The sequence below is a fragment of the Lactuca saligna genome, chromosome 1 (assembly GCF_052625555.1).
Source record: "Lactuca saligna cultivar CGN05327 chromosome 1, ASM5262555v1, whole genome shotgun sequence".
Lineage (NCBI taxonomy): Eukaryota > Viridiplantae > Streptophyta > Magnoliopsida > Asterales > Asteraceae > Lactuca > Lactuca saligna.
This window is the reverse complement of record NC_136417.1, coordinates 109,621,025-109,646,377: the sequence shown is the minus strand read 5'-3', so window position 1 is coordinate 109,646,377 and position 25,353 is coordinate 109,621,025. Positions and strand designations below refer to the sequence as shown.

General features: G+C 35.5%; 1 protein-coding gene and 1 long non-coding RNA gene across 7 annotated transcripts; one reads left to right on the top strand and one right to left on the bottom strand.

Moving 5' to 3' along the window:
* Positions 1 to 14,028: 14,028 nt before the first annotated feature.
* LOC145043438 (disease resistance protein RUN1-like) lies at positions 14,029 to 23,378 on the bottom strand. Of its 6 annotated transcripts, XR_013681028.1 has the most exons (10): positions 23,167 to 23,378; positions 20,912 to 23,029; positions 18,609 to 19,734; positions 18,191 to 18,514; positions 17,233 to 18,120; positions 16,558 to 17,155; positions 16,357 to 16,422; positions 16,211 to 16,262; positions 14,256 to 14,597; positions 14,029 to 14,162 (listed from the first exon to the last, which is right to left on the bottom strand). XR_013681028.1 is itself a non-coding variant. In XM_078992110.1 (9 exons), the coding sequence occupies exons 2-8, from the start codon at positions 21,442 to 21,444 to the stop codon at positions 16,358 to 16,360; spliced, it is 3,438 nt and encodes a 1,145-aa protein (XP_078848236.1). In that variant the 5' UTR covers positions 21,445 to 23,029; positions 23,167 to 23,378; the 3' UTR covers positions 16,074 to 16,262; position 16,357. The 6 variants fall into 6 exon arrangements, 4 of the variants coding, with proteins under 4 accessions (XP_078848236.1, XP_078848224.1, XP_078848216.1 ...); XR_013681027.1 differs by lacking the exons at positions 14,029 to 14,162; positions 14,256 to 14,597 and adding an exon at positions 16,074 to 16,133; XM_078992110.1 differs by lacking the exons at positions 14,029 to 14,162; positions 14,256 to 14,597 and having other exon boundaries at positions 16,074 to 16,262; positions 20,912 to 21,260; positions 21,357 to 23,029.
* LOC145043455 (uncharacterized) lies at positions 14,364 to 16,160 on the top strand. The gene is made up of 3 exons (XR_013681037.1): positions 14,364 to 14,516; positions 15,625 to 15,715; positions 15,934 to 16,160. It is a non-coding gene; the product is annotated as an uncharacterized LOC145043455 (long non-coding RNA).
* Positions 23,379 to 25,353: the final 1,975 nt, after the last annotated feature.

Genomic DNA, 25,353 nt, shown 5'->3' with positions numbered 1-25,353 from the left:
TTATGTTATGTTACTATGATTTTGATATATTGTGTGCCTTGTTTAGGATCGTTCCATGTGAACGACATCCCAGTTCAGGTGTTGTTTGATTCGGGTGTCACCCGATTATTTGTCTCTCTTGCGCTTAGCAAGAAGTTTCCTGAGACTTCGGGCATGTTGGATTGCCCTCTAGAGGTCGAGATTGCGGAAGACCGGTTTGTACGAGCATCAGAGGTCTTCCGCGATTGTGTTTTGAGACTGTTCGAGGAACGTTACATGGTGGACTTGGTTCCCATACCTTTGTGGGGTAACAAGGTTATTATTGGTATGGATTGGCTGAGCCCTAATGGGGCAATGATCGACTACGCGCAGCAGTCAGTGTGGATCAGGACCCCAAGTGGGGGAGAGCTGGTGGTTCAGGGCGAGAGGCCACAGCGAGGACCAGCTTTATGTTCGGCAGCGAGGGCTAGGTGCTACCTCCAACAGGGTTGCGCAGGATATGTCGCCTATGTTATGGATACCCAGGAGGCGGGTAAGGCGACGGTGGGCGATGTGCCCGTGGTGTGTGAGTTTGAGGATGTATTCCCTGAGGAGTTGCATGGGATGCCTCCGAAGAAACAGGTGGAGTTCCAGATCGACCTAGTTCCTAGTGCGGCTCCGATAGCCAAGGCACCGTATCGGTTGGCTCCTCCTGAGATGCAGGAGTTGTCTATACAACTGGAGTAGCTATTAGACAATGGATTCATTAGACCGAGCAGTTCACCCTGGGGAGCCTCGATTCTGTTTGTAAAGAAGAAGGATGGGTCGTATCAGATGTGTATAGATTATCGGGAGCTGAATAAGGTGACGGTGAAGAACCGTTACCCACTTCCGAGGATCAATGACCTCTTTGACCAGCTACAGGGAGCATCTTGGTTCTCCAAGATTGATTTGCGTTCAGGGTATCATCAGATGAGGGTCAGAGAGGAGGATGAGCAGAAGACTGCTTTTCATACACGTTATGGTCACTATGAGTTTGTGGTGATGCCTTTCGGGCTCACCAATGTTCCTACCGTGTTCATGGATCTCACGAACCGTGTGTGCATACCGATGCTGGATCAGTCTGTGATAGTTTTCATCGATGACATCTTGGTTTATTCCAAGACGCGAGAGCAGCATGAGGATCACTCGCGGGAGGTTTTGGATACTTTGAGGAGGGAGAGCTTGTATGATAAGTTCTCTAAGTGTGAGTTTTGGTTGTGCGAGGTGCAGTTTCTTGGGCACCTTGTCAACCAGAACGGGATTTCGGTAGATCCGACCAAGGTAGAGGCCGTGATGAGGTGGGAGGTCCCAAGGTCTCCATCTGAGATTCGGAGCTTCCTGGGACTGGCAGGCTGTTATCGGAGATTCATTCAGGACTTCTCCAAGATAGTCGTGCCCCTAACCAGGCTGACGAGGAAAGCCGTGGTCTTTCGTTAGGGGACTGAGCAGCAAGCTGCATTCGAGACATTGAGACAGAGGTTGTGCGAAGCGCCAATCTTAGCCCTGCCGGAGGGCATGGAGGATTTTATTGTATATTGTGATGCATCCATCTCAGGCTTGGGTGCAATATTGATGCAGAGAGGGCATGCTATGGCTTACGCTTCGAGGCAGCTGAAGCCTCATGAGGTGAACTACCCGACGCATGATTTAGAGTTGGGGGCTGTTGTGTTCGTCCTCAAGATTTGGCATCATTACCTCTATGCGGTTCGTTGGACTATCTACACGGACCACAAGAGTCTGAGGTATCTCATGGACCAGCCAAATTTGAATATGAGTCAGCGTCGGTGGCTTGATGTGGTAAAGGATTACGATTGTGAGATATTCTACCACCCGGGGAAGGCCAATGTTGTGGCTGATGTGCTTAGCCGCAAGGTAGCACCGATCAAGGATATATGTCTAAGGATGACAGTGGTGACTCCGTTGTTGGAGCGGATTCTGGAGGCCCAGCAGGAGGCCATGAAGGAGGAACACCGGAAGAGCGAGCGAATCGTGGGTCAGGTTTCCTCCTTCGACTATGATAGTCGGAGATTGTTGAATTTGCACTGTAGAGTATGGGTCCCATATCATGGGGGTGTGTGCCAGGTATTGATGGAAGAGGCGCACAGATCCAGGTTCTCTATTCATCCCAGGGCGACGAAAATGTATAGGGATCTCCATCTTGATTATTGGTGGCGCTGTATGAAGAAGGATGTGGCCTGGTTTGTGGAGAGGTGTCTGACCTGTAGGAAGGTCAAGGCTGAGCACCAGATACCTCATGGAAAGGTCCAGCCGTTGGATATCCCGCTGTGGAAATAGGAAGATATTACGATGAATTTTATCCCGAAGCTTCCCAGGACTGCGCAGGGCGTGGATTCGATTTGGGTCATCGTCGATCGGTTGACCAAGAGCGCTCATTTTATCCCGATTCAGGAATGTATTTCGGCCGAAAATTTGGCCGATATCTATATTAGGGAGGTGGCGGCGAGGCACGGGGTGCCAGTATCGGTGATTTCGGACAGAGATGTACGGTTTACTTCCAGGTTTTGGAAGAAGTTTCATGATGAGCTGGGTACTCGTCTGCATTTTAGCACCACTTTTCATCCGCAGGCGGATGGTCAGAGTTAGCGAACCATCCAGACTTTGGAGGATATTTTGTGGGCGTGTGTTTGGAGGTAGTTGGGATACTTACCTTCCGTTGGCTGAGTTCTCCTACAACAATTGTTATCATGCGAGTATCGACCGCCCTCCCTTCGAGATGTTGTATGGGAGAAAGTGCAGGACCCCGATATGTTGGGGTGAGGTTGGGAAGAGGGTCATGAGGAGCACGGAAGTGGTGCTCAAGACGACAGAGTAGATTCAGCAGGTCCGGAGCAGGCTTCAGACTGCTCGGAGTCGGCAGAAAAGTTATGCCGACAAGCGCCAATCAGACCTGGAGTTTCAGGTCGGGGATATGGTTCTCCTGAAAGTGTCGCCATGGAAGGGCATCATTCGATTCAGGAAGCGGGGCAAGTTGGGCCTCAGGTATATCGGACCATTCAGGGTTATAGCCCGGGTGGGCAAGGTAGCATATAGGCTGGATTTGTCATCCGAACTCAGTCATATTCATAGCACCTTTCACGTCTCCCAGCTGCGGAAGTGTCTGGTGGACAATTCAGTAGTGGTGCCCTTGGAGGACATTCAGGTTGATGACAACCTGAACTACATTGAGCGGCCTGTGGCGATCCTCGACCGGAAGTCGAAGGATCTAAGGAACAAGAGGGTGGAACTAGTGAAGGTGCAATGGCAGCACCGGAAGGGTTCGAGTGGACTTGGGATCCAGTGGATGAGATGATGGAGCATTACCCAATGCATTTGATGCTTTAGAAGAACTTATAACACACTTTTAAGTTAGATAATATCTAACTAGATAATCTTTTCAACTAGGTCTCCATGGTTGGATCATGATTTCCATGATCCTACTTTCTCATAATCTAGACTGTAGAACTCGAATTAGGGAAATGCTAATTTGATTATAGCTAAAAAGTTGGGCTCTTCCCTTGAGAAATGAACTCAAAATAATCAAAGAGATCTTCAAGTCACCACATCTCCAACTATACAATTGTATTTGGCTGAGTTCTAATAGAATACGTCATGAATTGAATTTCAGGACAAAATTCTTTCAACCGGGGGAGACTGTGACAACCGTCAAAATTTGAGACAGTTCTAGATTTGAATAAACTTACTTGCACATATAGGCACGACACATACTAGACTTTGTAACTAGGAATTATGTTATAACCTACTAGAAACTTGGAAACAAGTAGAATCGGAGGATAGTGTACTTAGATGTCACATTGGTATGTAAATTCTACAACTATTTAAGTGTAGTGACTATCCACATTCGGGTCATTCTTTGACTCGAACATCTTTGCATGAATTATGTAAACACATTAAACATTTGACCTAATAGTATAAATTAGGTCAGAAGCTCGTAGGAACTTAAGTCTATGTTGAAAACTAGGACTAGTATACTTGATTCCTCAATTTCACTTGAACCTTAGAACCACTACATAGAAATGCCAATAAGCCGACAAAAATGAATTACAAACATTATTTATAACTATAAAAGAGTTATAATACCATAAAATTGTTTGAAGTCTCAAAGATTCAATTTATTTTATATCCAAAGATTTACTAAATCACAAGACCCTAAAAATCCTAAAAACTCAAATTTAAAAACTTTAACACCTAAAAATCCATAAAATTTGGTATGGACTTTATAATATCAATAAAAAAATAATTCAAATGTGTAAATATAATCAAAGAAATTAATTTAATTCATGAACATTAATCTTATTTTTATAAGCCAACAATCCAAGTTATATTATACTAATTGTGGTATTTTAAAAGGGCCAAACTTTATAACAAGTTTAAGCTTCTTAAACAAATAAGAATTAATTAGATCACATTACGATTTAACTATAAATTTGAGTAAAAGTATACACAATTCATAAATTGAATTATGAATAAATTCATTTATTTAAGATATAAATTGACTTTAATAGCTAAGTAAAATATTTATATATTAAAAAATTATTCCAATTTTTATAAAAATTAGAGAACCTCTTTTATAAATTATAAACTTATTAAGGAAAGCTTTTCTCTCTCTTTCCCAACTCAAAATCCATCCCCTCTATTCTCTCTCTCTCTCTCTCTCTCTCTCTCTCTCTCTTCATATCTCTCTCAACAGTCACACCGCACTCTATTTTCTCTCACACTTCACTCCAACTCATATCTCTTCTTCCTAGAAATATTTCTTTCTCAAAACAGTCTCTCAAATCAGCCAAGAACAGCCCCTAAGCCACGAAATTTCTGATGATTGTGGACTTGTTGAAGCTACATAACAAATAAAAAGGTGAGAACATACACCTCTTGAAGATCCATAACCATCTTTATGATTTTTTATGCATTTTCATCTTATTTTTCAAGTTCATGTGTATTTTCTTCCAACACTAAGGATTTGAGGATGATGTTTGTAGATTTTCACCAAAAACATGATGCATGTTATATAGGTGGTGAAAATCCATGATCAAACCACGATCAAAATCAAAGAAGGTGTGCATGCAAGCTTTTGATAACCATGCATGCTCATAGAAATGTTTATTCACAAAAAAATACCCAAAACTCATTTTCTTCCTAAATCTGATTTTTCTCAGAATCCAAACAACAAAATAAGATGATCTGGACATTTTCAGAAAATAACTCGTTTTTATGGATTTATTGTAGTTTTTGCAAGAAAATAGAGCAATTATTCATATAAAATACCTTTGATGGTTAATAAATTCTCGTAAAATTCGGTATCACCTATGTACTTAGTAAAGACTTTTCATGAAGTTGTATGCATTTCTAAGGCTGTTTTCTGTTGATTTCTAATTTATTTTTGTTGAAGAGAAATAAATAGAAAGATACAGTTATGAATGTCCAAAGCCATATTTCATAATTTTCGCATCTTCTAGACATCATAAAGACTCCATGAAAAACTTTCCAGATTCTACCAAGACGATTTTGTTATTTTTACCAATTTAAGGAATGTTTAAGGGATTAAATTGATGAAAAAGATCTATACTTGTCCAAAACTTATAAAACTTTACCAAAATATCTTATAATACATATTAATCGTAAATAAAAAATTTAATGAATTTCTTTTACTGTTTACTAATTTTTCATGAATTAATGCTCATTTATGAGAATAAATCAGGGAAAAATAGTTAAACTATTCTAAAAATTATAAAAAATTTCCATAACATCGTGTATTACAGTTTACCCACAAATAAAAACTTTGGGCAGTTTTCTAAACAGTTTATTATTTAATTTATTTTTTAATAGAATAAATACACAAAAATCATAAAATCGAGTTAAACTGTCTGAAAATAAATTTGGGTATTTTTCCCGGTTTATATACATTATATAACAGTTTTACAAAAAGATTGGGAATTTTTTTTAACCGTTTATTATTTTTCATGATTTTATGATGTTTTCATGAAATTAAATGGTGGAAAAATGGATAAACATATTTAAAAATCATGAAAAATTACAAGAGGGTTCCAAATTGTAGTTAGATATGAAGTGTAAAGTTTTGAAAATTTTTACAACTGATTTGATTTACTTTTAGATTTTTAGTTTGTAAAGCCCTTCCAAAGGTTCTAAAATGCATTTCAAACAATAACACAAAATGGGATTGTCACTTGTAAATGCTAATAAGTGAATTAGTATATAGAAATCTGAATTTTCAGAAAAGTATTTGCAACTTATAAAAAACCTAATTTTGACACAATATTTGGCATAATTCAATTGTAGAAATTAAGTATACTAGTGTTTGATTTTCGACTAGAGACTTACTAGTGTGTAACCTTATCGTAGGGAATCGGTAAAGACTTGCACAATATAATTAGGGTTTCGAGATGATGGTTTGGGGGATAGGAGGCTGAGGTTAGAGAAGGCCTCAAAGGAGTTAAGGTCATTATATAGGGTCTCAACACTAAAAATTATGGTTTGGGTTATAGGAGGCTACACGATGCGTACTCTGATCTTCCCCCTGCATAGATCTTTTAAGTCTTGTGTCCAAATTATGCCCCTACGCGTAGAGTATTAGACCTTCCTATGCACCGCGTAGGAACATTTGTGCAAGAATTTTATACTCTAAGCTTAAAATGAAAGTACATGAGAAACGGGTGTTGCAGTTAAATTAAATAGTTTATTTTTGAAATTGAGTTTAAATTAGTTTTAAAAAAACCAAAATTCAAAGGATGCCACACAAAGATAAATGTTCCCCACAAGTTTAAAGAATGGATTGTTGACTCAGACTGCTTGAACCATTTAATAGGCTAGAAACAAATCATCCAAGATCCAATTAAGTATGAAGGTAGCATGGTTGTCATAATTTCAAACAACCCCACACTGCAAATAGCACACACTGATAACGCCCTTTTTCCTAGAAGATAATCGAAAAGAGTTGATGTTAAAAAAATTTATATCATGTACCCATATGAAAAAGAACTTGTTATATGCATCACAATTAACTACAACATGCAATTATATGTTATTTGGACCCAATGATGTTAAAGTATTTAAAAACTTTTACACATCATCCAAATGCGTTGCCCAAGGTCACAGATTAGAATCAATATATGTAATTTTCGTGGAAATTGCATATGTTAACAAAATGAAGAAGAACCAGAACGTTGATCTCTAGCATATGCGGGTAAGCCATGTTAGCTACTATATGTTAGACATGATGATGATGAAGAAACTTGTAAATGGTCTTCCCCACCTCAAGGTAAATAAATAATTGTGGGTGCATGCTCCCAACTCGGTAAGGCTCATCAGTTACCTTATGAAAATCAAACTATCAAGCTAAGGTTCCTTTAAACCAGGTGCATTCGGGCTCTTTGGTCCAGTAAAAGCAATCCTCTATCAAGGGAATTAAGTATATGATTAAATTCATAGATGCCTTCTCTAGATTCGTATTCGTCTGGGTATATAAGGATATGTATGAAGCACTTGAAAAGTTTAAGGAATTCCAAGTTGAGGTAGAAAGGGAAACCAAGTATAGTGTATGCAAGCTCAGATCAAATAATGGCGGTTAATATCTTACAAAAGTGTTCGCAAAGTACTTGCAGCATAAAATAGCACGACAACTAACATGTTGTAACACGCCACAACAAAATGGTATCTCATAATGGAAGAAACAAGCATCTAGTGGAAGTCTGTGGAAATAAGATTCATGATATAAATGTCCATGGTCGTTTCTAGGCGGAAGGAATGAAGACAACCTCCTATGTCATCAACCATATCCCTTAGCAAAGTCTCCGATATGTATCACCATACAAGAAACTTCTGAATCTAAACGCAAACATTGGTCAGCTTAGAGTGTTTGGGTGTATATGTTATATCATATGTCGTCATACCCAACCATCCACGTGATAAGATGGAGAAGAAAGTTATATGATGCATATTTGTAGGGTATGATCAAGAGCGAAAGGGGTTGTGTTGCTCTAACCTAAACAATGGAAAATGTGACCTAAACAATGGAAATGTCATATCTCTAGGAATGTGGTTTTTTATGAGACATTTGCATGGTGGTCTACTAATCGAGAAACCCTCCCTGGCTCAGATGACCTCAAGAAAGGTTTAGAATCATCTAGAGCTAGACTTGTGGCGACGACATGTCGTCGGCACAGATATTGTGGTCAAAGGAAATCGGTCAAAGGTTGCAAAAGGTATAGCGAAGACATGTCGTCTGCATAGGGGGGCTGTAGCGACGACATTACTCGTCGGGTTAGGTGTCATCAACATAGCTCCGTATCCTTGTAGTGAACTATCAAAGAAGAATCCATTTTCATATAGAATCAACAACAATGGCATACTGGAAAGCTTAATGCTGCCAACTCATATGAAAATTATGAAGAACAAGAAAGGTTAAGGTGGTCATTAAGACTCATAATACCGAACCTAGGTTTGCCAATGTTACCATTTTTTAGATTTCTTTATGTGAACCATAATTATATAACTAAGCGTGTGTAAAATACAAATGAATGACCACAATGAAGGTAGAAATGTTAGTCCTAATACTAAATCAAATATGGGAGCTAGTTCCTATGCCAGACAATGTGAAACCCATATCATGTAGATGGGTATACAAGATAAAGTGGAGAGCCGATGGATATGTAGAAATGTGTAAGGCCCGATTAGTAGCCCAGCGGCCAAGCTTACCATGATTTGAGTGCTTTTAGCCCTAGTAGAAAAGTAAGGGGTGGAATTTGTAGCAGATGGATGTTTGTAAGGCCTTCGTGTATGGCGATTTAGATCACATTATAAATATGGTACAACCTTTGGGATTTGAAGGTAAAGCACACCCCAACTACGTGTGTAAGCTAAAGAAATCTCCCTACAGGCTTAAACAACCGCCCATGGCATGGTATGAGAAGATTTCAGAATTCTTGAAGCATAATGGTTTCATCATGATGGCTGATGATGCTAGCCTTTTCGTAACAACAACGGGAAAAAGTGTAGCAATTTTTCTGCGTATGTTGATGATCTGATCATCGCACATGTGACTCCCTTGAAGTGGTTGCCCAAGTGTAAGAGAACCAGTGCACACGTTTCCATATGAAAGCTATGGACAAGCTCAAAAAAAAAATAGTGATAAAAGTGAAGTATACGGATATATATATATATATATATATATATATATATATATATATATATATATATATATATATATATATATATATATCATTATATGCCAACACAAATACTCTATGGATCTGCTGAACAGGTTTGGAATGCTCAACTGTAAGCCCGCAGGGAGTTGATACGAATGTGAAGCTATTTATTAATGGTAGTAGAGAACTAGAAGACCTAACTATGTATATGAAAATAGTTGGTAACCTCATCTATCTAACACTAACCCGACTTGATTTGGCGTTTGTGGTGGGTGTGCTGAGCTGGTTCATGCAAAGTCCAAAAGGATCCCATTTGGCTACAATTCGGAGATTTCTAAGGTATGTGAAGACTACACTTAATTATGGACTTGAGTTTAAAAGGAAGTCAAAGTGCAACTTATTTGGGTATTGCAATGTTGATTATACAGGAGATGTAAATACACACCGTATATGTGTTTTTGTTGGGATCTAGTGCAATATCATGGTGTAGTAAGAGACAGCCAACAATTTCTCTTTCCCTAGCCGAGGCAGAATATCGAGCAGCCGCCATGGCAGCTCAAGAATGTGTATAGCCAAAGATCTCAATCAAAATGTAGATTACAACATTCCACTCTTTTGTGACAACTTTTCGTCGATTCAACTGACAAGGAACCCTACTTTCCATGTCAGGACCAAACATGTGGAAGTTCATTACCATTTCATTCGTGGCAAGGTCTTGGAAGGAGAGATTGACCTACAATACATACAGACCTCATGTCACACCCCCGAACCAGACGATGGAAACGTCCGGGGGCTGGTGTGACTAACAATTGAAATATCATCACAATGGATATACATGAAACATAACACATTCATCACCAAACATTACATAGTACAATTGGGCAGTGTTTACATCAGTACATTGTTTACATTACATGATTCCAAAACATAGAATGTTTGATGTTTGGCATATACAAAAGAAACTTTCCACATATACTGGATGCTTCCTTGATCTAACGATTACCTAAGATTGCAAGTTATTTTGAATATACTGGATGCTTCCTTGATCTAACGATTACCTGAGATTGCAAGTTATTTTGAAAACGGTCAACATATATAATGTTGGTGAGTTCATAAGTAGGTTTGATGTAAAATAGTTTATGCCGTTTGTAAAACCCAGAAAATCCGATATTTTCTGTCGAAAGACTATATGAATAAGAAAAATATTGTGATGATCCCATAAATGTAAGTATTGTGCGATTTAAAACTTGTAAAACAAATAACCTTCATATTTGTTCTTTGTATAATGAGTTTATGTTTGAAATGAATATTATTGATACCCCCGGAAAACCCGATGTTTTCCACTTAAAGCTAGCATGTTAATTAGTATTATTGAATGATCACTTGTATGTATACTATAATTAAATTTGCCTTCTCGAAGATGAAATGAGTAACGGATCTCGATGTGAGTCGTTATAACCATACATGATGATGACTATTTCGCCTGTCTTAGCATTCGTAAAAATGCGGGATTCTGATCAAGATTTTGTCACCCTAGACTGGCCGAGTCTAACTGTAGCGAATATCTTAGGTGTAGGGGAGTCACCCCTGTATAGATCTATACACAAACTCTCGCTCTCCCTCCAAGAGGCTCTGATTATAACTACAGACTAAGCCCGAACACTCGTTGGTGCTAAACGATAATTCTCACTAGATCCAACTGATAGATTATGAATATGAATAAATTCGATCATACTTGTTTAATGTTTTTTGTGAATATGAAGAATGTCTAAAAAACACAAAAAGGGACATCTATGGCCCACTAATCATGTATGCTAATACAAACTGTCGAATATGCGATGGGCATGTTGGCCCATTTAGCATATAATTTATTTGGACCATACTAGCAATGTTAATGGGCCACTAAGGCCCAATACCATTTAAAGCCATAGAGGGTCCATTAGTTACGTAATTGATTTGGACCATACTAGCAGTGTTAATGGGCCACTAAGGCCCAATACCATTTAATGCCACTGAGAGTCCATTAGTTTTGTCATTGGGCCACTGGAAGCCCAATAAGCATGTATTATTAAGGTTGGTCTCGATAGTCATGCTAATAGGTCTCGAAAGCCCAATAAGCAAAATTTGTATTTATACAAGCCCAACCAATAAAATATTTATTGTTTTGTATAGTATTAGTGTCGTAAGGTTTGTTTAATCGGAATGTCGTAATATTCGCCAATCGTTTTATAACGATATACAGATTTATAAAGAATATATATATATATATATATATATATATATATATATATATATATATATATATATATATATAGGTTATTTTGTTTTTTACATTTATTGTGTGTTAGAATGCACTTAAATTCATATATATATATATATATATATATATATATATATATATATATATATATATATATATATATATATATATTATATGTTTCCACTTAAATTCATAGGTTATAAAAAATCTTGTATATATTGACTCAATTATTTTAATGTTAACATAATTGACCCAGAAATATTGGTTGACCGATTTAGCCCCTTTTTTGATATAAATGACAATTTTAGTCCCTCTTTGTGAGAAATGACATATTAAGTCCTTGAACTATTTTTCTTGACATTTTTTGCCCAAATACTTAATTAAAATCATGTTTTCAGCCCAAAATTTAATTTTGGCAGTTTCAGCCCCTTTAGCAAAAGGTTTGCGCTTATAATCCAAACTTTTCGCAATTTTTACAAAGTTGACCCAAAATCCAAAAACTTTAAATTTTTAGTCCTTTTTCTTTGATAATAAAACATTTTTAACCCCTGAAATGGATTTATTTACTTTTCTACCCACTGTTTTAGGAAATTTACCATTTCAGCCCCTTAAAAACCATATCTATCGCAAATTTGGGCCTATGGGCCGAAAAGCCCAAAATTTTAGCCCAATAGGCTACATTTTTCATTTTTAGTCCTTGGAAAAGCATAATGTTCATAAATACTTCTATTTTAACTGTTTTGACCTCTTGGACCTTGTAAAAACCGTAAATGACAACCTTTTTCCCAACTTTTGTTTAATTGACAAAAATAGCCCAATAATGAGTTTTATGTTGTAACATGTTTATTATGAACCTTATATGGTAGTTTTCTTAACTTGTTGAGTGTAGTATATTCTAGAACCCATATTTATCCTTCTTTTACTATAGATCTCGAATATTCTTCCTTTTTAGCATATATTCACCACATAAACACATGAAATCACACATAACATACAAATACACATAGATCAACACACTTTACTTGCATTCTCCCCCATAAATCATATAAAAACCGAAAATAGAGGGGTATGAAGTCACCTTGGGGTTGTTGCTCACGGTTTTGAAGAAAGAAATGAAGAAAATTTGGTCTTAGCAAGCTCCTTGAAGAGATCTCGAATTTGAAGAGTTTTATGGAGTGTGATCAAGAATTTAAGGTTGTAAGATGAGTGATTAAGTGTAGAAGGAAAGCATGTTTGCAAGATCTTACCACTAGTATGTAGTTAGAAGTGAATTTTGAATGAGATTTTTCTTGAAGCCCTTATGGTCCTCGAAAATTTAGAGGAAGGATGAAGGTGTTTTAGAGAGAGTTTGAAGTAATTTACAATGGTGATGTGTGTGTGTGGGTAGCCTCGGCCGAGAGGAAGAAAAAGAGAGGGAGAAAGAGAGATGTGAGGTGACTTGCATGGATGTATGGGAATTACTGCATGGATATATGATGGATTTTATTGAGGTGGCATCTCCTAGTCAACTCTCTTCTATCCAATTCATTTTTCATTTTTTTGTTGATGGGCCGAAATGGGCTAAGGAAGAGGAAAGAAATCATCTTAGGCCCATTCTAAGTCTTGCTCCAAATTATGAGGCTAAATAACTATTTTTCGGCCCATTGGGCTTCTAGGGGTGTTCACGGCCCAATTTAGCAATAAGGAATGGATTTGAGTCCATTAAAGCTAATTGGATTTGTTATCGCCCAAAAAGGTCCATTAAAGATAAACTAGCCCATTTTAGGCTTATAAGGCCCAAAAGGTTAAGTCTCATGAGAGTGGGTCCAATTATGGCCCATTTGAAGGTTCTAAGCCCAACGTAGTCAAATTGGAGGCTTATTGGCCCATTAGGCCCAATAAGAAAACTCTAGTTCATATTGGGCTTAAACTGAGATTTTTAGGGTTTTCAACTTTACTTGGTGAATCTAGGTTTGAATTTTGTTTCGATAGGAAGAACTTCAAGCATAATCATGAACTAGGGTTATGAGTTTACAGTAGGTAATGTTTACAAGAGTACAAAATTTCCTAGCTAGAATGCTAGTTGTGACACCTCATACCAAGTTGCAGACTAATTTAGTAAAGGACTGCCAAGCAAGAAAATTGTGGACTTATTCACTCATATGGGGATGATTAAAGCAGGTGTTGGGTGTTGAAAGGGAGTGTTAACCTTCAACACCAACTCTCATGCAATCACATATGTGCATGCAATACTGGAAAATAGCTAATGTAGTACACCACATATAATGCGGTTGTAATACAAATCCGTATTATAACTAGCTAATGTTAATCTAATACGGGCATATAATACGGCTAATACGGTAAGAATGGGAATAGAATATGGGGATTTACGAATGTTATTAGCTTGAAATCTAATATAGTTAAAACCTAGATCTAATACGGCTCAATTTGAAATCAAGTACAGAGCTATCCATTTTCTAATACGCTTCATTAATAGATTGCATACCCATTGCGACGTCAACCGTGCAATACTGATTTGGACATCTGCATAGAGGTAATTCTTACGGTATTTGTAAGACACTAGTGGTTGAGGGGACAAGAGATTAATTAATACTCCAATAATCCAAAGTTCTTGAAAGAAAAAAATAATTAGAATGTTGTAACCTGGTTATATTCCCAGTCAAACTTGAGAAATTCTTCCAAGCTCTTCAATTCCTAACTGGCTTGTTAAAAGCAACAACCTACATGAATTACAAAACACACAAGAAAACAATTATAGAAAATAATATGAAAAAACAATTATTTTGAAGTAACGTGTTCATAAAAAAAATTACAATTCTTATTCATTCTTTTGACCCAAAAGTCAAAATTGAATCGAATGTTCCGATTTTGACCGCGTTCCCTTTTCTGTTGATACGTGGTTACTTTTCACAAGTCGAACGCAACATGACTCATCAACAACACAAAGACTTTGACTCCACACCGCTTCTTCCGACACAGCTTCGCCTCTGGTCTCCGGTCGACGACACTGACGCAGCCTCCTCCTCCGGCCTCCGACCGCTTCCACCTCCCCCCTTTTTTCACATTGTTTACAGGTACGATCGGCTTTTTGGGTGTAGTTGATTAATTCGTTGATTAATTGTTGTGTTGATGCGAATGTCTTCCATGTAACAGACCTGATTACACGAGTGTTGTTTAAGTTCAATTTCTTCGGAATTTTGATAATCGATGTAAAATTTTATGATTAAAGCAGTTATTCTAGATCAATGATATCAATTCTAGATCAATGATATCAATTCAATATCCTGGTTCTTGTAGTTTCCTGTGATCTTAATTTACTAGGGTTTTGATTTATTATTGTTTATACTGTTAGCTTTCGTTATCTATGGTTATATAGTAATCAGCAATTCGATCCTTAGTTTTAAACAACCAATTTACTTGTGAAAATTGAAAAAAAAATACTTTCACCAATTGTAGTATTCTTTGATTTTTTTTTATGTCAACATTTGTTTTGCAAAGTTTTATTTACATTTGGTTGTTTATGAAAGAAGTGATTGCTCAAAATGCTAATTCACACCTTGATTATACATGTTTTTGCTTTCCCGTTCCCATAATCATCTTCACTGGCTTTGTTTTATTCATGAAATCCAATAAAACAAAATCTTCATTGACTTTGTTTTATAATTAGAGGCATAGCATTCTAACTGAAGAATAGGTACTTTTGAATAATTGAATATTAAAATTGCTCATGGTTAGTAATATAAAATATAAAGTTTGTTTCCTAAAAACTAATTTATAATCTTAGTGCAATCTAACCCTTTCTTTAAAACAGCTTTCGCTATTCATCTTTCAAGTTTTAATCATGCCTGGGTTACTTCAATAGAACTTCCTGTTTTTGATATATCAAAATCTATATATAATTCCTTCATCCTCTTTAGCCCGCAAAGAATGGGGTTTCTTTCACATAATTAACCATGGAATATCAAAAAATCTTAACCACAAACTTAGTTTTTTTTTTTGTCATATTAATTTTTTAGTCTGTTGCTTGTTTCTAGTCTGGAGTTTGAGTCACAATAAGTCAATACTCATAAAAAAAACAAGTAAACCAAGAGTAGGGGCATATAAGTAATTAAGAATTTGAGTTACCTATACCATAAGACTTTCAAACTATGTAACTAATAATTGACTTTGTTCTTATGTTAGGAAATTACATATGGAGGAGGTAGTAGTGCAAACAACCAAGATCAGGTGGAGATGAAGAAGGTTTTATAAACCCAAAACAAAACATCTTGAAGTAAGTTACTGATTTGGAACTACAAAACACTTGTATACATGTTATTCAATTCATAGTTAGACCACTTAAATTCCAAAAAACAAAAATTATTATAGCATTGTAGTTTCATTTCTCATTACAATATTTTACTTCCAACTTATTTCTTATTACAACCGTATTCTTTCTTCTCTTTTTTAGTAATTAGCCTTAAATTTATTGTTAGCTTAATTCATTTACAGGGAGATGCAGGAGAGATTGAATAAAAATTCTAACATTCTTTTTGCAGAACAAGTGAATGTCAAGATTTTATGTCAAAAGATTTATATAGGTGTATGTTTGTAAGTAGATGAATATCCTTTAAATAAATTCAAGAGGCCTCTAATGGAAGTTGGATATCCTCGTTATCATGCACCCAAGAATTTTGCTCAGTAGGTGATTCCTATTACAACATGCAGAATTTACAATATGTTACTTGTTCATTTATTAATTTATTTTCAAGGAAGTAAATTATTATACCAACACAAAGGGTAACGTCTTTGGAGTCACAAAGCGTAGCCTTCACTGCCACCTGGCAACATATTTATTCATGTGAAAACATATTCGAAATAAGCTTGTCACATTTAATTTGTTAGTTCTTATTTTGATACGAAGGGAAAAAGTACCTTAAGGGCCATCCTCCAGTATGTTAGACTTCCTTTGAGAGAGAGCTCTAAAGTGCACTTGCTCATCTATTGAAAAAGAATAGATTAAAGATTTGTAACTGATTGCAAAAAATCAAAACAAGAATTATTTATCATCAAAACTTTATCCTTTTATTTACTATCAGCTCTAGATAAACCGTAATACATAAAAACGATACCTACCTTTAAAGAGGGTTCCATCTCCACACATACCTAGATCCATGTATGGAGCTAGAATTCGCCATTTGCTTAAGATGTATTCTCCTGTTGTTGTTTGAAATGCAGTGAGATCTCCACCAATGATGTGATTCCATGACTTGTAATAACCCAATGCATCTTCTTCTTCATCCTTACTTTCATTATCATAAACAAAACTCACCCCACACTCCTTAGCAACTGCATTACCAATAACATCTGGATTCTCCCTAATGATAACAGTAATAGTAACGTGATCACCACATTCCATCTCATTCATCCCAAACATCCAATGGCTTAACAACATCAAACTCTTTCCACCGACATCAAGTACACTGCCAACATAATGTTGGTATATCCAGGTGAGATTCTTTGTTATATTAGTAATTTTCATCAATGGCACCTCAAGATGAACATCCTCGGTAAATGGAGATGTCACCATACAGCAGCAATTTAATCCTGTGAGATTGTTTGGAGATGATGGGATGGTAAATGATATCGATGACCCCATGCTTCTATCTGTAATCCAATTCGGCATCTCTTTACTCCAATAAATTGTGCTGAATATTCCAAATTCATAATACATCTGCAAAATACAACCACCTTCATTAATTATACGTACATACATATTCACACAAACGCATATAGTTAACTACAGCGAACCTGGATTTCAGATTCCTCTCTTCTATCATCAAGATAAGCTCCCACGCACATTCCAATAAGGAAGTCTAGGTTAGTCCAGCCCAAACAATGTAATACCTTTTCCTCAACATCTGCCACTGGTTGGATTTTGACAATGCCTTCAAATTCAAACGACGAAGTTGAAAACATCTCGGAGCCGAATATGAACATGAGTGGGGACATTTGTGGATCAAATACAACTTTTCGTAGCAAACGATTACAACTAGAGCCAAAATATAGACTTAAATACTTTAATGTAGGTGGAGGATTCTCTATTGTTGTCAGCATATTACAATTTGACATGCCAAGTATCTGAAGCCTAGGAAGGCTTCTCACACAAAAGGGCAGGGAAACAATAGGATTTTCATCTAGATGTAACTCCTTTAACATGGTTAGGCAACTAAAGTCCACCGGAAAAGATTCAGTGGACAAATTATTATTCTCAAGTGACAGGCTTACTAAGTATCTTGGTAATGAAATTGCAAAGAACTTTGAATAACTTGGCATAGCCCCCACAATGGTAGAGGAAGATGTTATTGAGTTTATGCCAATATTGTTAACCTTGATTCGAGATTCACCAAGAGCACATCCCTCTAGCAACAATGTATTAACCTTTTTTAACATGCCTATGATTCTTGGAAGTTTACCAAGCTTGTTGCAGTAGCTTAGATCAGCATGGACAAGTTCAACACATTCCTCAATTGATTCACAAACCTCAAGCAAACTGGTGCAACAATTAAGTATTAATTTCTCTAGTTTAGGGAGGTGATCAAAGCCACCAAGCCTGCGAAGTTGTTCACAGAAACTTAAATTAAGAATCTTCAACGATCCAAGCAACCTTTTATCATCCGAGCATGATCCAATCAATTTCTGAAATTGAGATAAATTAGAATAGTAGTGAATTTTACCAACTCAACATAAAAGAGTGATGATAAGTTACCTTGAGTCGCTTATGAAGTCGTTGTGGATAGCTATAAAAAATCCCAAATGATTCAATATTGCTATGTGACATGTCAAGAGCAACTACATTCTCCATTGGTAAGTCTGAGGGTATAGACTTCCAAGGGAACCCATGCATACACAACCATCTTAATTCTTTTGGAAATTTCTCGTAGGAGCCATTGGTCTGCACATAATTAAGTTGTAGTAGCATTAGCCTATCCATCATACTTAATGCATCCGTTTTCAACTCAAGTGATCCACGTATCCTCTTGTTCTCAAGAATTTTCATGTCAAGGGTGAGGCCTAGAACATTTTTCGTACCCTAAGAAGAAAGGGGATGAAAAAATATTTTAAAATGTTAAGACATGTATGTAGAAATATAAACTCCTTTAACCAAGTACACATAGGTCCCTTACCATTTCTTGATTTAACACTCTAAATGACTCATGACCCCATAATCGACTTCGTTCCCATGGACAGCTAAGTGATTCTTCACGTACCACAAATCTTCCCATCTCTTGAACCAACTGATGCATCCTCAATTCATTATACCATCCGATATTAAGAAGGCATTTGTCGATAAGATTCGTGATCCCAGTTTTTGTTTCTATATCGCACGCCTCTAATATTGTTAGAGTATCATTTTTATCCATTCCAACAAAAAAACAAGAAATATGCTTAAACAAGTCCTTGTCATTTTCTGATGACAAAGAGTCAAAGCTCATTCTCAAGACATTATTTATAGGGGAATTATTTTCTTTCTTTAGCGTGTCTATGTACCCCTCCCAATAAGTTACATCTCGATTATGTAGAGACCTACCCAAAACTTTAAGAGCCATTGGATGTCCGTCACAATACTTCACAAGTTTTTCTGACACCTCTTCATAACCTGCCTTGGGATTGTTGCACATGAATGCATGAAAACACAAAAGTTTTCGTGCTTCAATAGTAGATAAGCCTCTAAGCTTGTGCTCTGTATAGTTGGGTTTAATGTTCGTTTTGAATGGTAAACTACTCTGTGTCAACCATGCATCCTTTGTTGTTATTAGAATTTTGCTTCCTGGGTGAAAACCTTTGCTTCCAAGTAACGCATCTAGCTGATCGATACTACCAATATCATCAAGAACTAGAAACACCTTTTTACGGGCTAATGCATTCTCAATCATTGAGGTGTATACAGAAACATCATGAACTTGAACTGAACTTGGTTTGGAGATGTCATTGTAGAGTTGTTTTTGTACATCAATCGTCCCATTATATTTTGTATAACATCGCCTATTGATATCTGCAATGAAGCTGCTGTTGTCAAATTCATGAGAATGTAGCACATAGACATATTTCGCTAAAGACGTCTTCCCGATCCCACCCATACCCAAAATAGTGAGTATATCTGTCGTATGGGATGTTGCATCTTTCAACCACGAAGTGACAAGTTCAATGGAGTTTTCCATCCCAATAAGTTGTGGTAGTGGAAACCTGGACGATACACATAATCTACGGAAGATGTCCTTCACAATTTCATCAATTAACTCCACCTCTTGCCTGGAATTTGATTTTAGTAAGAACAACAAAGATAATCAAAACAATAAACATGTCATAGTGGATATTTAATTTTTCCAATGATCCAAATCAAAATTATATAATATTAAGCCATTAAATAATTAAATTTTTTAGATCATAATTATTAGAGTAAATTACACAAATGGTCCCTATGGTTTAGGGTAATTTGCGTGTTTGGTCCCTAACTTATTTTTTCAACTCGGAAGGTCCCTAATGTTTGTTTTTGTTACGCGTTTGGTCCCTGTCTTACCTAAAAAGACTATTTTGCCCTTGATTTTTTATTTTATTTAAATAAGCACACCCCCCAACCCCACCCATTACCTTACCTTACTTACCCCACCATTTTTCCCTATTTAAATAATAGTCTTTTTAGGTAAGACAGGGACCAAACGCATAACAAAAACAAACAATAGGGACTTTCCGCGTTAAAAAAATAAGTTAGGGATCAAGCATGCAAATTACCCTAAACCATAGGGACCATTCGTGTAATTTACTCTAATTATTATCATATTTGCACTTTTTTAACCATATAATAATCTAATGTGCAAGGTCATGTAATCATCTAATGTGCAAGGTGATAATTATATTCTATAATAAAACCAGAGGCACTAATGATGGACCACCAAAGTTCATTGTGTTACTACAAAAACCATAGTAATTAAATCCCAATGTGGTTTTGCATAAATCTGGAGAAAATGTCAGTGAACAGTTATAAGTTAACCTTTAATACTTACAAGTAAAAGCATTAAAATATGATAATAAAAGATGATATAATTTCAAGGTAGAAAGATATACAAAAATATTACATGCGTTACAACTGTTCAATAGTTGGTTTATTAATTGAAAGCATATAAAATCATTAAAATGATTTACCTACATGAACTAATTTGTGATAAAATAATAAATGCATAGCAAATGTGTTAAAATTACCAGGATGGTTTAACCAGCCTATACAAATTAATTTGTGATATCACATAATTGCAAAAACTAGATTCAATTTAAAGCATATCTTTGTCCAGTTTTAATGCATCAAAAAATATGCGTATGATGTATACGAAGTGACGTATTGAAATGCATACGGAAAAGATGATATTGAATTTTAATATGCTAATTAAAAAATATTAAAGGAGTATGGAAATATGGTTAAGAAAGTGGTTACCTGCCGTTTGCATCCTTCCCTTTTAAGTCAGCAACTTCTCTAAGCGCTTTATTCCAAAGCTCTATCTTTTGAACCCATTGATTTCTTTTAGTTGAATTTGTCTCTACCTCCATCTTCTGTTTATGCTTAGCCATTGCATCTCCGAAGCTACTTTGTTGCTTCCTGACATTGGTGGGCTCAACATGATAAAAGATGGGGATGACAATATGATTGGATTTCATACGTTGCTCAAGGATCAACACCAGTTCATCAAGACACCATGTGGAAGTAGCATAATTTTTGGACAACACGATAACAGAAGCCCTAGATGATTTAATGGCATATTCCAATTCTGGTTTCAAATCTTCCCCTGTTTCAATCTCTTCATCATCAAAGAAGGTACTAATATTGGCATGCATGAGTGCATTGTAAAGGTGATTAGTGAAACCATGACGAGTGTCAACACCTCTGAAACTTAAAAATACGTCATATCTATGAGCTTGAGTTGATGAAGAAGATGAAGATCCTTCACAAAGTTCAGAGAGAACAACCATTATGATCTATGACCGTTGGTTTGAAGCTTGTATTCTGAAGCTTTTGTATCCCAGGATTTCCTCAATTATGTCTGTACAAAAAATAAAAAATTTTAATACCTTATGTAACTTAAATCTCATCAAAGAATATAACCTCAACAATAATACCTTATAATCATTAAAATAAATTTTGTAAGCGACTAAAAAACAATACATATGCACCTGACAGTAATACTTTAATCTGATTAATCCACCACAGACATCCCTAATATTGTCTAAATAATTTCCATCTAAAGTTAAGTTAAACAATCCTCAAACAAATCAACACCAAATACCATTCTAGAAACAACTACAAGATGCACTATTACATCCTAGGAAGGGAATTGCAAAAACGTATTGGCAATTTCCAAATTTCACTAGATAAGAACAAACAATTAAAAGATCCAAACGCAAGAATATATAAGTTTCTTGAAATGGTTGTTTGTAGATCCCCCTATATTGGCAAGAACAATCTTGTTAAATTTGATTTATCTATCCAAATGATAGAAGTTTGATTTATCTACATGCAAGTAACAATGTGACGACTTTGCTTTGTAATGCCCCTCGAACATGACTTCAAGTTAACCAAACCTTACTTTTAATCACAACATCCACATGAAAATACTATCAAAGGGATGGATATAATCCAAGAGTTATCGCAGTTGAGAAAGCGTCCAAGAGTTATTGCATTTAAAAGTAGATATAATCTCTGCTCCATGCATGAAAACTAAAAGCAGAACTAGAACAATGAGTGTTCAGCTAGGCCAAGTTTTCCCTTCGGGCTGCAACAATGAGCATGTCAAAGAGGGCTAATTATGTTACAAAGGTGACTCAACTGACAAGTGACCTAGGCTTTGCCCGACATTATAGGTGTCAAATATAAGGTTAATATCATCAAAGACCCTATAATTTTGGTTTTTTCCAGATTAAACCTCAACATTATTTTTTTCCTAAAAATGACCTTTTTTTTCCATTTTTTCCGATTTGGCCTTTTTAGCAGGTTTACTGGTAAGCAATCTTCCGGTTTTAGACAATTTTTACAGAAAAACCCTCAGAGTTTTCCTTCTTTTCGGAAACAACCTTCCCATTTGACACGATAAAGTTAAGGTTTAATCTGGGTTCCAGAAAAATGCAAGTTCTTTTAAGAAAAAAATGGAAAAATTAACCCTTAAACTAAGCAGAAGATTATTCGGAAAATATGGAAAATGAAAGGTCTTTTTAAAGGAAAAAAATAAAGTAAAGGTTTAATCCGAATAACCCAAAGTATAAGGTCTTTTATATATTAATCCTTAGATTTACAAAGAAATCCATTATCAATTTGTAAATAAACGGCATATAATCCTAATTTGTTATTCATGAAATATAACACCTGAAAGCACTCCCAACAACCGATACTTCTTAATATCTGGCTTCAACAAGTCGGCAAGTTCAACACGTTTAGGTTACTGTTCAGGACTTCAGGTTCAAAAAGAATCATATGTAGAGAATCGTCTTTGTGAGTTGGAAGATGTAGATGGATTAAGAAAGTACATGTTGCACTCTGCACTACCCTAACTGAAATACAAAACTGAAAAAAGTAACAGAATTAATTGAAATTTCAATCCCATGTTATGAACAAACACATGATTAGATATGCGATTTATGGTTAATAAAAGATAAAACTGTCTAACATGTGAAACTAACTGAAAGGGCTTTCACATTTACCTGCCTAGCTACAGAATAACAACGAGACCTGAAGCAGTGAGAATAGCGGATGACGAATGAAAACTACAGAGTGAACGGCGCAAAGTCCCCCCGGTAAACGGCAAGTCAACGAGGAAGGAAGGGAGACGGCAAGGAATTGAGACAGAATGTGTGGTTTTCCTTTTGCCTTAACTATTGAGACTTGAGAGGAGGCTTTCACGATATTTCCTCTTTGAATTCTTCTTCTACAAAAATGATGTTAAATTTTCTAGAGAAAATACAGAAATAGTCCTTGTGGTTGTTAAAAGATTGCTGTTTTAGTCTAATATATATATTTTTTAGACAAAATTTCAAAAGTGGTCCTAATTATATATATATATATATATATATATATATATATATATATATATATATATATATATATATATATAGAGAGAGAGAGAGAGAGAGAGAGAAAAAGTTAGGTTCAAATATTTCTAGCAAATAGTGTGTGCCTAAATGCACCAATGAAAATTCATGAATAATAAATCATTAAATAAATTAAAAAAATGTATAATGGTAAACTTACTATATCTAATTATGGTAAAAATTAAGTCAATTAATCTCTCCTTAATTAGTTTAACCCTACAAAGCCAACATCCCTAACCATCGACGGCTTCCTCAAATCATTGATACCTCTGTACCTTAATTTCCACCAGAAATCGATTCATACATCCGAGCACCACCGTCGGCCTTTTATCCCCCATCATGACAGCAACTTCTAGATCCTCTATTCGACTACTCTTCTTCCTCATCTTCATGTTCGTCGCCTTCCATCCACCTGATGCCTCCATGCTTACAGATGGTGGCAAAAATAGATTGATTGAAATAGAATGCCTGAAAGATGTTCAATTAAAGTCGTCAGAATAAGATTATGTCTTTCTTTTCATATCTGATTTTGAGTTTTTGAGCCGACAATACTGAACCATAAGACAACTATTGAACAACAAGACCACAGGTTTGATTTAATGTTTATGTGATTCTTTTTAATCTATATTTTCTATCTTTGGTTCTTAGTTATTGCATATACGATGACATATACTACTCTAATTTGTATTTGTGTTTTGGTTTTATTAAAACAATGGATATAAATAACACATACTGTTTATGCCTGAGAGAAGACAGAATGACAACTAAGACTAATGATTGATAACTGTATGAATTACAATAGTAGGAGGTGAGAAATATCAATTCTTCTCTTTGACTTTTGAATATATACTTTTGAAATATTAATTCCCCAATCTAAATCCGTAGAGACACACGATCATTTCTAAAGCAGTGGAATTTTTATACATTAATTGTTTATCCCATTCTTAAAGAATCAGATAGTGAGAAATATCAATTCTTCTCTTTGACTTTTGAATAGATACTTTGATTATAAAAGTCTAATTCAGTAATTGGTTTGGAATTGTTTTTATACTTGTTCTTCTATGTTTTATTGTAGTGATTCTGAATATAAAAGTCAATTTTATGTTAGAATCTTGTTTTGCATATACTGGCTTTAATTGTTTTGTTTTTCTAAACCATTTGAATTGAGTAAAATTATATAAAAAAAACTAAAAACTTATGAGTTTTGTAGATAATAAGAAGAAAACAAAAACTAAAAGTTGGTGTGTATTTTTGGTGGTGATGTAAGCATGAACATGTGTTTCTTTCAAATATTCATGATTCAGATATTCTGTTGGAATTTAATGTATGTTAGGATGATGCAGAAATGATGAGGTAACTTATGAAAAAAAAGATATATGATACTTCATTCTCAAATAATGAAGAAAAACAACAATATTCTTTCAGAATTTCAGGATTCAACATCTAAAAACAGCAATATTCTTTCAGAATTCAAGAATTCGAGAAGAAAACATGGACAACGAGAGTATTTTAGCATAATGTTGTTATTTTTTAAGAATGTCATTCATTTTTGTTGATATTCTTTTAGAATATTTATAACTATATTAAAATGTATAAGACTTTTAGTCTGTAAGAATATGTGAACGACCCCAACTTTCGTATTTTTGAAAGACCCAAACTTTCATACTTCACAATATTATTACTCCAAAACATGCTACTTGCATATTCATAAAAGCAATATATTACATTGATAAAGAAATTACAAACTACGGGATACAAACCGACTATTACAAAGTGTTATATATTACATAACTACCCAGG

Coding starts and splice junctions, on each gene's coding strand:
- LOC145043438 (XM_078992098.1), bottom strand. CDS start 21,444: ATGGTTGTTCTCTCTGAACTTTGTGAAGGATCTTCATCTTCTTCATCA. Junction 18,515..18,608: donor GAGTGTTAAATCAAGAAATG/GTAAGGGACCTA, acceptor CTTTCTTCTTAG/GGTACGAAAAATGTTCTAGG. Junction 18,121..18,190: donor GACTTCATAAGCGACTCAAG/GTAACTTATCAT, acceptor TCTCAATTTCAG/AAATTGATTGGATCATGCTC.